This window comes from Dermacentor albipictus, chromosome 1 (assembly GCF_038994185.2).
Source record: "Dermacentor albipictus isolate Rhodes 1998 colony chromosome 1, USDA_Dalb.pri_finalv2, whole genome shotgun sequence".
In the NCBI taxonomy this organism is placed as follows: domain Eukaryota; kingdom Metazoa; phylum Arthropoda; class Arachnida; order Ixodida; family Ixodidae; genus Dermacentor; species Dermacentor albipictus.
This window is the reverse complement of record NC_091821.1, coordinates 129038333-129055497: the sequence shown is the minus strand read 5'-3', so window position 1 is coordinate 129055497 and position 17165 is coordinate 129038333. Positions and strand designations below refer to the sequence as shown.

At 41.6% G+C, this 17165-nt stretch overlaps 1 protein-coding gene across 5 annotated transcripts in view; it reads left to right on the top strand.

Annotated features, from left to right (window-relative positions):
• Window positions 1-16085, top strand: part of LOC139049801 (tRNA methyltransferase 10 homolog B-like) — a 71934-nt gene extending 55849 nt beyond the window's left edge. For 4 of the 5 annotated variants that reach the window (XM_070525604.1, XM_070525607.1, XM_070525611.1 and 1 more), the window contains 3 exons: window positions 1513-1627; window positions 9615-9720; window positions 14200-16085. In XM_070525604.1, coding sequence (XP_070381705.1) covers window positions 1513-1627; window positions 9615-9720; window position 14200 — 222 coding nt within the window. In that variant the 3' untranslated portion in view covers window positions 14201-16085. The remainder of the gene's footprint in view (window positions 1-1512; window positions 1628-9614; window positions 9721-14199) is intronic. The other variant, XR_011508573.1, reaches the window with a different exon arrangement.
• The last annotated feature ends 1080 nt before the right edge of the window (window positions 16086-17165 follow it).

The following is a 17165-nucleotide window of genomic DNA, read 5'->3' as shown; positions in this document are numbered from 1 at the left end:
GCCCAATTATTAGGCACTTTGCCACTGCTATTCCTGCAAGCTAGTAGTATGCAAAAGAAATTGTGCTGTTGTCATTGCGATGTCATCGTTGGCCGTGATGCCGTCACTACTTTCAGCATTGTTTTCCACCAGCCAACTGATTCTTGGCGCATCCACCATTTGGATATGTGCTCATTGTCATTGTTACATTAGGACGATTTGGGCTGTTGATGCTATTTTCATGACCGTGATGATGAATTGCACAGCAATACTCCGCTTTCTTTTCAAGAACAACTTCTACGAACGACTTCTACCTTTTCATTCGTACTTCTGCCTCTGAGCCTCTTTTCATTTTCTTTACGTACTGGAACATGTCTTTGTCTAAATTCTACTAGCTCATCTTTGCCCTAAGTTGTTCGTGATGCACTCATTGTCATCCTGATATGCTGCAGTACCACCTGTTATGGCTTCTGAAATACTTGCACAGGTGTCACCACTTTTAGAATTTGTGTGAAGTGCAAAACCTTGCACAGATCACCAGGCTCTAGTGATTTTCTGTAGCGCAGTGATTAGCATGTCCAGCTCACAAATACACATTGCTGCAGTGACATGAGCTCAAATCCCAGTGGTAGTAGTATTCAAAGGTTAAGTGATTATTTGGTTTGCCTCTGCATTTTAAAGACATTTGTTGCAACAACTTGAATGTTCCACCTCAATTATGAGACCGTTATATACGAGCAGTTCTATGTGCTTTAGAGATGCCTATGAGGCAACGATAATATTATATTGGTATTATGTAGTAATTTATTGTTTGGCTATGCAAAACAGACATGTGCTCCCTGGCATCATTTTGTTGGCCAAAATGCAGCTCTGTACGTGCATAAACAGGTTTTCAGTGCCAGCAGTGTAATGGTGGTGGTGGGCAAAGTTCTCATTTCTTTGCAGTGTGGCAATGGGGATGAGGATGTTGAAGCAGCATGACGGCACAATGCATAATATTGATGGCAACAACAGTTGTCGGTGTATTGAAATGGACGGATGAATAGACAAAACAATCCATTATTAAGCATTTGAATGCTGTTGCAACAGTAAAAAATTTCTGCCAGGGACCCCAGCTGGCATGGCTGTATGCTGACTCAGACTGGCAAAGGAATAATGTTTTGTTTAGCCTACTGCATTTTTTGGTTCTGTGTCACATTTTGTGCTTGAACTTGAACTGTTTGTTTAGAAAAATTTTTTTTTCATAACAATTTGGTTAGGTTCTACCATGTTCAGAGGATATAGTTCCAGATATCATTTTTGGTTCAGGTTTGGTTTGACACCACGATTTGAAGACCTGTCAGAGTGCAGAGACTACATTGGACATACATTAAATAATAAACATATTGGGAACTGATTAATAAAATATTTTTCGATAAACCTTCAAGTTGAATTAAATTCTACATTTTTTCTGTTCAGTAATTGAAGCTAAAATATTTCCTAGTATGTGTGTAGCATTTTTAACCCCTGTTTGTTGTGCCTCTTCGTGTGCAGAACATTAGCCTGAGCAGCGCACGGGCAGAAGGCATTCGGTGTGCACAGCTGCCAATTGATGAATTTATGGAGCGCTGTGGGGGCACAGGTTGCAAGATTCTTACTGTCAACCAGGGTAGGTAACTCTGTATTTCACCTTGATCATTCACTTTCATCCACCAAGTCTCTTTAAGTATAAGAAGAGTAAATGGTGCAAACTTGAAATTGAATGCAGTGCAAAAGTTACGGAAATACAGATTTAAATGTCAATTCAAATAATCATTATATCCATTTATAAATTTAAAGCACCAGTGTGGGTGAGAAAGGTAAAAGATCTGGTAGGCTGTATCAGTTAGCAGATGCAATGGGGTACATCAAATGTCTTGCATCTGCTGCAGAGAGGGTGTATGGGCACAAGGGTGCAAAAATGATGTAACCCAAATACACAACTTACATTTCTTCACACATTAGAAAGAGTCCATGCTTAACTCTTGTTAGAGCTAATGGAGTTCTCAGGGTCTAATTTTGCAGTCATGCTGGCTCCCTATTGGTAGTGTGCCAGTTTGTTTTGCAGAGGGTGTTTGGGCCCTGCGGTATAGAAATTACTCCCTACTGGCTAAATAAAGAAAATACAGAAAATCAAGATGTCTGAATGCTGGGCAATAAAGGAGCGCTCGTGCGTTTAGCTTGCTTTAAGTTAACGTACGATAAGTTGCTTTAGATGCTCACTCAGTACCACACCTTTTGTGCTGGAGATGATTTCTTTTGCATTGTAGAATCTCACTTGGAATAGAAGTTGCTTTGCTAAAACAGCAAAGAACATGTGGCTAGGTTAGCCAGCAGGCACTTGAAGTGGTCAGCACACAGCCACCGCATTCATGATCTTTTTATTGGGTGGTCATACACCAGTAATCACAGTGATCTCATGCGTTCATGAGCCATAACTGAATGTTTAAAGGGGCTCTGAACTGCATTTCATCGAAGCGGAGAAATGAATTTGAGTACCTGTGCTGTTTATGAAATTTTGAGCATATTTCGCATGCTCCAGTCTGGCCGTGCTATGTGATGTGGACTGGATTTGTCCTGCACCATACTTGACCGATGCCTAGTAGCCACATACAGCTTGCCATCAATAGCTCAATACTATAACAATATGAAGCGATGTCTGCCAAGGCATCTAACCAGGAGTGGGCAGGAGCAAGCATGCGCTGGCAAGCGTGTGTGTGGTCTGACCTTAAGTTTCGTTTGGTTTGAAATTAGTTGAGTTCAAAACTAGTTGGAATTAACGAGACCCGATGACTGCGACACTGACAAGCAGGGTGGCCTAAGTTTAATTCCTATGTGGGTTGCTGTGGCCGAGCTTCAGCAGTTGACAGTCAGCTTCTTCTGGAAGTACGTAATTATTATCGAAATTTGAAAGCAGATTTTCGCTTACTTTAGCCTGTTTATTAAACTTCGTCAATAAATATACGCAGTAACACTATAAAGTGCACCGATCCAAACACCCTTCTTGATTGATGTCAGCTATTATTGGCCATTAGCAGCTGCATAATGAGAATCTGCTTTATTATGAAATAAAGCATCCAGAAAGAAGTGAGGAGTAGGTTTCTGTTAAAATTAGAGTGTTTGAGAGAAGGGTGACTTCACACTCCACTGGCGAAGCTCCACGCACCGCGCACGACTGCGAAACTTGGCTGTGATCTTCACAGCAGCATATGCTACCTGCGGACTGTGTTTTTTCACCAAGCCTAAGGGGTGGTTCAGGATCTCTTTAAAGACGTTATTTAATTCTTATATTCAGTTTGTGTTTATAATCATAAATATTGAAAAAGTTATCCTGTGTGCAGGAAGAATGCTTTTCATTCTGGTTTTACAATAATACTTCTGTACCTCACAGCTATCAAAACTTCTAATTACTAATCTGTAGTTTGTATATGTAACTTTTCATTTTTTTGATCTGACAAATCTTTTGGAAGGCATAATAAACCTGCTGTTGCTTTTGTCAGGTATAAATGAGATCTTAGGGGCTGCTAAACCAGCTACCATTTGCATCACCACGAACTGTCTTTTGGATCGATCACTTTCAGGGATATTAGTTGCTTTCTGATAGGCTCATCCAATGGCAAGAGTGCCTATAGCTCCATTTGGGCATTGTGAAAGTATCCTTAAAAACAATTGAAAATTCAGGCCCAATGTGCTGCGTGATTGTATGATTGTAACACATCCTTTTCTACTACATGGTCTTTGGTAACCCAGTACGTTTCTTTGGCAACAATGATGACAATTCAGTAAAACATCACATTGACAAAGTTCTAGGGGAAGCCACAAATACTTGGTTATAGCTATTGTCTGCCCTTGTTGTCAACATTGCCTGACAGAGAGTTGGGAGAATTACCACTGAATAAGGTGAAGCCAATGCAAAAAGCTTGTCATGTACCATTGAAGGACTGTGAGAGATGGTTTTCTACTATACCTTCTTCAGCAAGATGTCTGCTTTCTTTAACGTAGTTACCTATTAATGCGCATCTGTCTAAGCTGTCATTGTCCGTGCGGTAGGAGTGGCACGATAGGTCTATCTCATTCAACACTTGTGCAGCTGTCTTGGGGCACATGCTGCCCCGAATAAACTGCTGCACATGATCACTCATATTAACTCATAGGTTTGTGGTTCCTTGGCTTGTCAAAATTTGGGAGTGTGCTGGCAGAGTGCTGCAAGCCCTCTGATTTTGCACAGTGCACAGTGTATGCAGGAGAACGCTTCTAAACGCACCCCCCAAAAAACACTTTATGCCTTCTCAAGTGGTGAGCCTTGTCCGAAATCATAGGCATTCTGTTGCTATCTGTGACTTTCACCTGCTGAGAACAGATGCCTATCTTTAAAAGATTTGCTTTCCACCTGGTGGAATGCGAACCCAATTGGCCAACCCACTGCAGAATGTACAGGGCACATTGTACGCTGGTGCAGCTGAATGGCTACAAGCTGCTATGAATAGCCCAAAAGACTCAGTTATTTGGTTTACGTTGAATTACGAAACTTTAACCCCTTCTGGCACAAATTAATGCGGTCCTACGAAAATTCAGTTTCACCACATTTCTTGCATCTTCACCATCATGAAAATTGCACAGCTGGCTAACAAATTTAAGATTTCCAATTTTTCAGTGAGTTTTCTCATGTTTTCAAGCTGTGGACTCCCTGTGAAAACTGTACTGGAACATCAGATATGAGAAATGTAACTGTTTCCTGTCTAGCATACTTGTAAGAAACCTATCCAGCCACTCAAAAAATATGGCTAGCATAAGACGTTGCAAGAAACAATGAAAGAAGTGAACCAGTTACTTGACAACTTACTGACGCTGAGTGCGAACACCCAGCCGTCTACTTCACGACTCATTTTACTAAAAACTTTTACACATATTATGCAAACTTTGAGATCAGGTGCAATCAGACGTGTTTCGATATGTATGCAACACATTTTAATTAAAATGATTCGGTCACTGCTTTTTCTTTTGAGGTGCTATCTCTGGGTTAATACCAACGTGTTTTCAACGTAATCACACATGTTATTTTGTGTCTTCTTTTTGTGCAGTCCACCTTTACCATAGCTTGGAGTACAAATGCATCTTGCATGACATTGGTGTTCATTATCAGTGAGCTCAACTGTACTAACCTTTTCAGTGCCACTGACGTACCGGTACATTCTCCACTCTCTACAGTAGGATTTGTGCAGTAACACAAAGTTGGCAAGCTCTGATGTAGTTTCGAAATCTGTTGGATATTTCTAGAAAAAATTCACACCGTAGCACAAGGACCACTCATGCGTGTTTCTGCCATCGGCCATATGTTTATAAGTCATTATATATGTATTTTTTACCATGACACGGTAGCCCTATCGCGGAAGCATGCTCATCAGAACGAAACTAGGTACGAGATAGAAAATGAAAATAGGAATGTGAGTACCATACTAAGAGTGCATTTGCCATTATCCATGTCATTTTTTCCATTTCTGAATAACCGAAAATAAACCATTCTGTTTGTTTTCATAATATCCGAGAAAAAAAAAAAACCCGGCACTGAAAGGGTTAAACAAATGATAAAACCAGAAATAGGCAACTGTGCAAGGACAAACATGCAAGATGCACCTTAGCTAGATTACCCACTTTGAGAGCAACAACTGTTATTGGCTCTTTTAGCAATGGATATTGATAAACCAAGCCACAGAGCTGTTGTTGTCATATTGTCTTGGTACAATAAAAAGTTGGAAGTAGAGCACCTGTACTTCCTGGAATGTTTGGGTAGCTTTACCATGGATTGTTTCATGTGGCTGTCCAAAGCGATTGAGTATTCTGCATTGCCATTCTCATTAGACATTGTTGCCCTTGTCATGTCAATCGGTTGTTGGCAGTGCTGTCCTTGTCAACTATTGCGTACCTGCCAGCTCTCAGAATTTTTCATAAAGCTTACAAATTTGGGGTCGTTCTACAATTTTACGAATGTTGCGTCAAATTCTATGAAAAATTCTGTTTGCAAAAAAGTTTCACTCATTGGTCTCCCAAGATACTGGAAATTTTCTGATGGTGAAAGAAAACCAGAGGGATAGTTGCTTCAAACAAGTTTATTTGGAAAAGCTCCCACAGCAAGCATAATTGTCTACAGCAGAGTGGTGCAAAGGTCACTGTTAAACTAAAAACAGTGTACTGCTTGTCAGTCTCTGCTTTTCCAAGTTTGTTGCTGCATGTATGCTGCATCTAAAAGTAAATCATGATTAGTAAAGTGTGCATATGTGTCCCACAAAAGCCGTGTGCTCTGGCAAACGAAAGAATAAAACTTGCAATATACTCCTTCCCCCTCGCCGGCGAGGTCGTATCTGGAGATCCTAGAGTTTACACATCTATGAATTTTAAAGTTCACAGGTTGGCGGGTATACTATTGCTGTTCTGGGTGATACTTAATGCATTTGTGTAGAATAGTGCATCAACAACAAAGGCGCTGTTGGAAGCAATGATATTTAAAATGTGTTGCGTACATCCTAAAACATTTCTGATTAGAATTATGCTGCAAGTTTGAATAATGTCTGCAAAATGATGTAGTAAAATGAGTGGGAAAGTAGACGGCTGGGTGCTCTTACTCGATATGAGTATGTCATTATATGTAGCAGTTTCACTTCTCCCATTGTTTTTCACCATGTGTTGCGCCAGGCATAATTTTCAAGTGTCTGAACAGGTGCTTTTCAAGCCTGCTAGCCTTGAAATAGTTGATATTTTCATATCTGATGTTCCTGCAGTGAGTTTTCGCATGGACAAAACTTGACAAAACGCGCCAAATAATTAAATATTCTTCATAAGTTCTGTAGCTGTTGGGGTGTGTGAATATTCAAAACTTTCGAATAACGAATTGAATAGGATCCTATTCAATTTGGTCTTTCTTTCGAATAGTCACTATGTATAAATGCAAATGTTTTTCTAATACTTCAAATATTTCAAAACATCAACTGTGCCCAAATAAACAAGCAAACAAAAAAAGGAGCGAAAGTACGGTAAGCTTTCATCCTTGCGGTCATAGTGTAGTCATAAAACATGAGAACTTGCATAGTGGAACAGGCTGTGTCACTTAGATAGCCATACTTTACAGGCTATACAGCGATCATTCGCACTCTGATCAGTAGTCCTGTGCATGTCAAGAAACAACTTGCTTGCTCCTAATGCTCCATTCATGTTTTTAATAAATAAAGCTTCATAACGTACTATGTAATGACAGAAACTTGCTAACTTTAAGAATACTAGGGTGTGAACATAATTTTATATTAATTGGGATAAGGGTTATTCATTATTCGAAAACTATTTGAAACATATTCTATATTCGATTCAATTTGCTTCTGGCACTATTTGCTTCGGTCTCAACAATCACTATTTGCACACCCCTTGTAGCTGTACGCTTTTTATCATTCTGAAGATGCGAAAAATGCAGTGAAAGTAAGATTTGATGATTTAATCAACAGAAATATTTGGCACCTGAAAGAGTTAATGTCTTTCTAAGTGGCCTCTGCAAATTTCTTTTTGCAGACTATTTGGAGTTAAAACTTAAACAATCCTCTTATTAAAACAGGGCACTGAAACAAACTGTTATGGATAAAGTGTGTTTATTTTCAATTCAGGCTGAGTAATTGGAATTGCACAGGCTGGTATCCAGGTCATGTCTTGTTTGTTTTATATATTATGCACTTTTGTGTCACTGTTACATTACAACACATTATTTTATGTTTAGGCGATGCGTAGTCACATTTCTGGCTAAGCGTTCCCATTTTTATTGAATTTTCACATCACTTATTTGTGAAGGGGATTAAGGTCACTGACGAAGTCTGATGTATAATCCGACGTTTCGGAACCGCGTACGGGTTCTTTGTTCACTGAGTTGGACAGGACTGAGTCCTATCGTCGACTTCACCAGATCACCACTCTACCGACTATGAGGCTACCTTCACCAGGTGTTGAGCCCTCTTGCCGGTAAGACCTCGACAGACGTTGAAAATTCATCCGCATTTGTAGCAAAGATAAAGGACATCGCGCTGAGTGAAGATGATGCCATGGTCTCGTTCGACATCACATCGCATTTCACTAGTGTCCCAGTGGATTTGGCGGTTGCCATGTGCAAAGAAGCCCTAGAAGCAGACAGTGGTCTTCCTGGTTGCACGCCCTTCGACGTCCCCAAACTTGGCGAGCTGCTGCGGTTTTGTCTAAGCAACACATATTTTTCTTATGGTGGCAGCCTTTATCAGCAAATGCGTGGCACAGCGATGGGAGCGTCAATGTCGGTCACCACGACCAATCTAGTAATGGAAGCCTTGGAAAGGAAGGTGCTGGCCTCATTCAACCTGGCACCTAAAGTTTTTTATCGCTACGTGGATGACTGCTTCTGTATCTTGAAGAAGCAAGACATCCAACTCTTCCTGGACTGCCTGAACACCCAGAATGCGCACATACAATTCACCGTTCAACACCAGAGGGACGACTTGTTGCCTTTCTTGGATGTACTGGTTCATAGGGATGGGGGCGCTCTCACCTTCTCAGTATACAGGAAGCCTACACACACAGGTTGTTACCTCAGGTTTAATTCTTGTCATCATGTTGGCCACAAGACGTCCGTAGCGTCGTCCCTGACAACATGCGCCGTATGCGTCTGCTCAGGTGACGATGCACTGAAAAAGGAATTACGGGCAATCGACCGTGAGCTAACCCGCAACGGCTACCCTAGTCGTTTCATATGCAGGACCGAGAAGTGGATATTAGAGCCAAGCTCGGAGAACAACACGACAATCTGTGCACGTGCAGCCATCCCTTACGTCCAAGGAATCAGCGAGGCACTGTCGCACATATTTTCAAAATACGACTTGCGCATTGCCCACATCCCGACCAGCAAGCTCCGGAACCAGCTAATGAATGTGAAAGACATGTTACCTGTTGAATCATTCCCAGGAGTCGTGTATAAGATACAATGCGCTGATTGCCACAAAGTATATATTGGTGAAACGGGGAAGTTCTCCAGACGCCTCAAGGACCATAAATGTGACGTAAGAAATAATAGTCACACAACGAACACCATTGCCGAGCAATGCACAGGAACATAATTACAAAATTGACTGGGACAATGCCACTGTTGTTGCCAAAGAAAAGAACATGTCATCCCGACGGCTGCTAGAATCTCTAATCATTCAATCGACGCCAGCTACGATGAACCGTACACCAGGGACTATGCCTGCCATTTATGCACGTTCGTTACGTCACATGCTGGCTATATAAATGACGGCGATTTCCTACCCGTACGCAGTTCCGAAACGTTGGATTATACAGCAGACTTGGTCAGTGACCGTGATCCCCTTCATTTCCATGCCTGACCAGACGAACTTTCGTCGAACCCTTGATTATATCACTTATTTGTGTGCGTTACTAGGTTCATACACTGTGTGTACCAGGTTGTGCATAATCTTTATGACAAGTTTGCTTTGATATCTCTAAATGCAGACTGTAAGTGTGCTTTCCATTAGGTGACAAGCATGTGATGGTGGCTGCAATCTAATACACAGCTGTTTGCAGGATGTTGTGGATTTTCTTTTATGTTCTTTCAACAGTGTTCGACATCTTGTTGAGTGTACACGAGACTCAAGGGGACTGGGCCAACTCCTTGGCAAAAGTAATTCCCAAAAGGACAGGCCTTAGGAAGAAGCAGTCTTCCTGGTAAGTGTCTTGTGGTGTTAGTTGTGTTGTTTTCAGTTGCACAACTTCTTATTGTACATTTGATACAAAGGCATAGGCTGGGTTCATGCAGAAATTCTTTGCAGTACATTATTATGTTTCTTCATTTGAATGACGGCTGTAAAGCCTGTGTGCTAGTCATTGTTGAACACCTTATTTGCTACAGCACTTATATTAAAATTTAGCGCCAGTAAGTGTTAAATCAAAATTTTTTCCCTGCTTTGCTCTTTTGTGTTTTGGCAAATGAGAAATCATTGCAAGTAGGAAGCTACCCTGATTTATGTGCTCCGAGAAATTGAAACAGAAAGCACTGTCAAACTCTGCCAGACTACTTGGTGCAGTATGACATTTGCAGAAACTCCGTCCCTGTAGTTTTCTCTCCGTTGCCATAAAAAGCTGTCTTTGAGTTTGTTATACTGTTATCAGAGGGAAACCTCCCGGTGTATTTGTTGATTCAGTTTCTCTCCAAAATCAGAAGGTAACTTTGCGTTTTCTTAACACTGTTACCTTTTCATAGTCAAAATGAACTCTGTTAATGAGATCATCCCATCCTCTGTTATGCACTCATTACATGTCGACGATCTGCAAGTGGCTTGCCGCGCTTCAAAACTACCTACCTGCGAAAGACAGCTACAAATAACGATAAATAATCTCACACAATGGGCTGACAAAAATGGTTTCCGTTTTTCAACGCACAAAACTGTTACAGTTCTCTTTTCCCAGAAGCGAGGGTTACACTGCACTCCAGGGGTGCGATCGGAAATCGTTGTTTTGTGCGTTTGTTCGGTTACCGGCGCACGTGATTGGCCTACTCCACACCGACGTCACCAGCCGCGGGGCACGGCCACGTTTTTGGTGACGTTAAAATGACGACACGCTCCTGTCAATCATCGTGCAACCGAGCACGTCGTCTACTAGGCGCCTAACCCGACGGGTGTTCGGAAGTTTGGAGTGATCATACGCTCGTTACGAGACCGGCTTTGCATGGCGCGTCTGGTGGATTGGATTGGATCCAACCGGCGGTTGCGGCTGCGGAATGGTACATTCGGATCCCATCCATAGTTTAATTAGAGAAAATGGCGCTTGCATTGAGAATTTAGGTTGTTGCGCTGGCGTTGCTCGAGGAGGAAGGAAAGTGAAAGTGGGTGGCAGTTTGAAACGCGTTTGAAGTGGCAGAAAGCGAATTCCGGCGTCGCTTTCATTTCTCGAAACAAATAGTGCGTTGGTTGTACAGTGAAATCGACCCCATAATTGGTGCCAGGGAGCCACTGGAATGTTGTTGCTGCCTCTTGAAAAGTGCGCCACAGTTCCCAGTGTTTCTTTTTTTCTTTTTTCTTCTTGCTGTGCGCGACACCACCTAGAGACGATGCAGAGAAACTAATAGTTATAAATTGCAGTAGTCACACGTACTACTATTTGAACACGTGTTTAAGCTTGAGAAAAAAAAAAAAATTTTTTAGATAAAGATTTTAGTCATTGAAAGACGAGAAACATTTCATTTTGTAGTATACTGTCTGCAAGCAGACGGCAAACAAGGGAAGTACACTTCCGGGGAGGTCACCGCTTGCCGATTGGCTGCTCTCTCCGTCTCGTTCTCAGAAATTTTGCATACTGCCACTTTGTGATGTTGCAGCAACCGAACAGAACGCGTATCGAACAAAGATCTCCGATCGCTCCCTAGTTCTCACATTGTATGGTACAACGCTGCCGGTCAAAGAAGGCTACAAATTTTTAGGCGTAACTTTTGACACAAAACTGAATTTCCTGGCCCACATTAACGCAACTAAAATTAAAGCAAATAAAGCACTAAATTTCATTAACGTTTTATCGCACAAGCACTGGGAATCTGACCGAACATGTCTGTTATGTATATACCGGTCTCTTGTACGTAGCATCCTCGACTAAGTCCTACATTAAGTGACTTGATCCAGTTCGCCATCTCGGCCTATGACTGGCGAGCGGTGCCTACAGAACATCACCTGTCCAAAGTTTATACGTTGACTGCAATGAGTTGTCCTTACAGCACCGCAGAGCACTACTTACACTTTCCTACATACTGAGAATCCGGTCATCATCACAACATATATGCTACAGCATCGTAACACAGCACAAATCACGGGTACCCTATACAAACAAACTGGACGTGATTTGACCACTTATCTTCAGACACAAAGATACTGTCAGACTTATGAAGTTTCTCATGAGGTCCTGCAGGTTGCTGAAAGGCCACCAAAATTGCCCCCATGGTACAACTTTTCACAGCTATGTGACTGGACACTTAACACATCTAAAAAGACATTCCACAAGAACACATAATACAACAGTTCCGAGCATTCAAGAAAAATATAAAAATTACAAGGAATTTTACACTGATGGCTCCAAAACACAAGAATACGTGGGTGTCGGAACAATAACAAAAAATTGGGAAAATAGCATTCAGATAAATAATTTTTCTTCAGTCTTTATCGCCAAAGTTATTGCGATATGGACGGCAGTAAAAAAAATTACCACCGGCAAGCAGATGAATGCTATCATATAGACTGATTTGTTAAGCGCACTCAGAGCTCTAACCCTTAACTCCGTGTCTGAACCCCTGCTTGGCGATATCCTAAACATGTTGGCCTCTAATGAATACGGAAGAATCATACGATTCTGCTCGGTCCCAAGCCATGTTGGGATACCATGCAATGAAGCAGCAGATGGATGCGCGTTCATGGCAGTGCACAAAGACATAACGCAGACAACATTTCCATACAAAGACAGTATCCAAGCGATTCATAAGGCCCTGGCATCAAAGTGGCTACTAGAATGAGACTTTTCCATAAATAACAAGTTACACACAATAAAATCCCTGCTCGGTGAGTAGAAGTCGTGCAATCATCAGCAGCGCTTCTGTGAGGTGATCCTATGTCGAATTCGAATAGGGCATACAAACCTGACACACAATTTTCTACTTCAAAACGAAAACCCGGCAACTTGCGAGAAGTGCCATGAGCCACTCACAGTAATGCACATTATTACGACATGTCCACATACTGAAACACAGAGACGGAAGCTGTTACAGAATCTCTATAACTTACACATACCTTTACACCCCACCTCAATACCCGGAGATGAACCGCTAGTGCCCTTCACTGACTTGTTGAGCTTTTTAGAAGAAACCGGTTTTTTGCACAGACTCTAGACTAACGCAGTTTTTGCTGCTTTCACATTTGATTTCTTAATATCTTGTGGCTGGTGCAGCATGGCCTTAGTCGCTTTTGCGCCAATAAACCCACATTAACTAACTGACTTAACACTGTTAACATTTTTTAACTTGCTGGGAAAGACATGATATTGTATTTGAATTGTGCTGTCACTAGTTACATTACTGGTGGCTTAGACAGTGAGTTTACCTCAGCAGTACACACTGAGCTTGTTTAGTATTATATTAGTATTGTGTGCGTCATGTTAAGCATCAGTGCTTTCTAAATAATATAGTAAGGGATATTTATTTGCATGGGTGACAATGTTATTTTTAGAATTTACTGAATGTAAAACAATAGCAGCTGAGCAATGAGCAAAAAGCTGTCCTGAGGAACAAGTAAAAAACTTCCTTTGCATGTGTGTCTTGTTTTGGCGTGTACAGTTGACTTGATCGAAATATCTGGTAGGTCGAAATAAGCAAGATGCAGAAAAAACGTCAAAACACACTGCTGATTTATTTGGCAATACTTGCACGATTCTAACACGCCCCTGAATCAAACGCGCGCTCATTTTTTATGTGTTCAAAGTAGAAAATTAATGTAGATATGATAATAAAGCTCCTAAACAAAGTAGAAATCTAACCTGCATCTGATTTTTTAGCAAGAAAAATGGGCAAGGCTCTAATATGTGTGGCACATTAGTGACTGGTTTCCGAAAGCCAGCTTACGAGTGCCATGAATGTGGTTTCTGACCTGATATTCTTGAAAAAAAAGAGAGGCGTGCGTTAGAATAAGGTAAACATGGTAATAAGACATTGTGAGCTACCGTTATTATTACTTAAATCTTCCTAGGGCAGGATGAAAATAGGCTTTTTTCTCTGGCAGATGACGTGTGTTCAATGTGGACTATCCTATGAGCTCTCCTGAGACAAACGCTGCCAGTAAAGAGGTCACTATTGGGGTCACCATTGAGGTCTGGTGTGTGTGCATGCTGAGTGGTCAAGTTTTGAATTATCAGGCGAAGGCAAAATTTAGGTACGAAATAGCAAAAAGTTTGGGTCCATCGGAATGCATGGGTGCCGGCTGGGACCTTCAGTTGGGATCTGAATTAACCGTAGGCAAATTAATAAAAGTCTACCCTATATATATATATATATATATATATATATATATATATATATATATATATATATATATATAAAGTGATTTGCCAGCTCTTTTCTGTTTGGATAAAGAGCATGACATGATTCTGAACTTTGACGTTTCTTTCTTCCAGACAGGCTGTGAAAGAGCAAATCAAGTTTTGGAAGGAATGTTCATCCGCACAACACATTTCCTTTGGGAGGCTGTTTTTGTCAGCTTTCTTGGCTTTACTTCAATGATGTAAATAGTGTATACTAGAGAGCTTGTGAAGGACTGTTGGAGAAATACCCAGATTATGGCTGGTGGTTATTGGGAGTTATTTCATATTAACTTTAAGTAGTTTTAGAGCGCATTTGAGTTTATGAAAACAAGCTAAAGAGCTTGTGTCTGTTGATCGTGTATGTGTTGTTTAATGTAATAAGCGTTACAAGAAGCTGAAATAACATTTTATTATACAATCATATTTTATTACTGCATTGTGCCAAGGAGTGACTGTGAACTGAAGAATTGGTGCAGGTAGCCAGTGATGCCTCTGTGTCAGCAGTGTGGTAAACAGTGTAACTACTTCCTTTTTTGTTTGTTTCATGCCTTTGTGTACATTATTACAATATACATTCATGTCATTAGCTGCACTTACGAGTCCGCAACTAAGAAGTTGTGAAAATGGCAGTGGAATCATAATAATTAATGCACGCATATTTCAGACTGATAGATCCATAATTTGAAAAGCCTCTCTGCTCTCGTCACAGTTGTATGCATCTCAGTGGGGAAAAGAAGTTCCTGGTGAGTCGAACAGATGAGCATATGTGGCCGTTACTTTTGAACTAAGTTCATCATTTACGCCTACGACTTCTTGTCAAAGTGGATTAAGCGATGCTCAGAGAAATTTTGCATTGTGCTGTTCATTGCTCTGACACATGCTGTAGGAAGATTTCTTTGTACTAGAGGTATATGTAGTTAAACCTTGATATGATGAAATTCTTGATGTAACGAAGTACCTATTTAACTTTTCAGAACATCTTGTCCATAGGACACCATATAATTAGAACCTCAATATAACGAAGTATGTTGGTATCTGATTTCAATACACAAAATTTCGCTTCTGCAGCAAAGGAATGCCGAGACAACAAATGGAAACTTCCTCGAATGCAGATGGTCAAATGATTGGATTACAAGTAGCTGCTTGCAAACGCACCTCAAATCGACAAGAGCGACCACCGAAGTGAAGCCGTATCATGTTCTGTATAAAGTCCAAGTACAATAAGATTCTATCGCGCCCCGCACACTTAGTGCTTTAGGTGGGATTGAAAGTGTGCGACGGTGAGAAAGAAAGATGGGGGCTTAACGCAAGAGTACCGCCTCCCTGTGCGAGCAAAGGGAAAGAGGGAGAGGGGAGCGAGCTGATAGTAAAACCATTGGTAACGCGGTCAAGCGTGCGCAAGGGACAGTGAGGGTGGGGGGGGGGGGGGGTTAGTTGGCACGGGTCTCGGCTGTGGCTGCGCATGGCTGTAAGCGCGGCTGAGTGCATACGCAGCCGCAGGCTCTGCTTTGAGGTAATCTGCCATGTGTGCAAAGAGTGGGCGTGCCGAGATGGCGTGTCAACATTTAAGCTGTCTTCCCACTCGTTTAGTATTGAAGGTTGTGTAATCTCGAGTTTTGGTGACCCGTTGGTATGAGGGGCAGACTAAGGTCCCTCAATTAAACTAAACGGTAGCAACATTCCTCCTTGCCCGACCTCTCCTTCTGCCGACCTTCTCTCAGTTCGCTCTTTCTCTCGTAGCTCGCCCTTGCAGTTTGATTGTTCGCTCGGAAGCCACCCATATAGTTACACGAAATCATCATCATCATCATTATCGTGATCAGCCTATTTTATGTCCACTGCAGGACGAAGGCCTTTCCCTGTGATCTCGAATTACTCCTGTCCCGCGCCAACTGATTCCAACTAGTGCCCACGAATTTCCTAATTTCATCGCCCCACCTAGTCATCTGCCGTCCTTAACTGCATTTCCCTTCTCTTGGCACCCATTCTGTAACCATAATGGTCCACCGGTTATTTAACCTGCGCATTACTTGACCTGCCCAGCTAAATTTTTTTCTCTTAATGTCAATTAGAATATCGGCTATATTGGTTTGTTCTCTGATCCAAACCGCTCTCTTTCTGTCTCTTAAAGTTATGCCTAGCATTCTCCATTCCATCGCTCTTTGCACGGTCCTTAACTTGTTCTCAAGCTTCTCTGTCAGTCTCCAAGTTCCTGCCCCATATTTCAGCTCCGGTAAAATGCACTGATTGTACACCTTCCTTTTCAATGATAATCGTAAGCTTCAAGTCAGGAGCTGACAATGTCTGCGGTATGCGCTCCAACCCATTTTTCTTCTTCTTTAAATTTCCTTCTCATGATCAGGGTTCCTTGTGAGTAATTCACCTAGGTAAACGTACTCGTTCACAGACTCTAGAGGCTGACTGGCGATCCTGAACTCTTGTTCCCTGGCCCTGCTATTCATGATTATCTTTGTCTTCTGGATATTAATTTTCAGCCCCACTCTTACACTCTCTTTGTTAAGGTCCTCAATCATTTGTTGTAACTCGCCTCCAGTGTGAGACATTAAAAATTGTTTTTCGGTGTTTGCACATGAATTTTACCATATCTAAAGCTTGATTATTGTGTGCTGTGCTAGGAGCGATGATGGAATGCTATGAAACTGGCAGAAGCAGATGTCTTTTGTGCTTTTTCGGTGCGTAACTGCACGCTTGTTTTGTGGCTTCGGTTTGGCTGTCTGCTTCTAGTCAGAAGAAGGCTTTTTCGGTGCTAACTGCGTGCTTGTTTTGTGGCTTCAGGTTGGCTGTCTGCTTCCAGTTAGAAGAAGGCTTTTGCGGTTAGTTTGGTGAAAAAATTCCTTTCAAAGTTCAGTACTAGCACAAAAATCAGAATTCCTTGTCTCGCCAATAGTGTATACGTAATGTACACAATGTTTATATACATGCCAGAGCTTTGTTTGAGTGTTATGTCGTCCACGGCCATGCATTGTACTCGTAGGCAAGAACACTGTCGCGGCTAGCACAGATCAACCTGCTTTGCGAGTTATTTCTATTGCATTGGT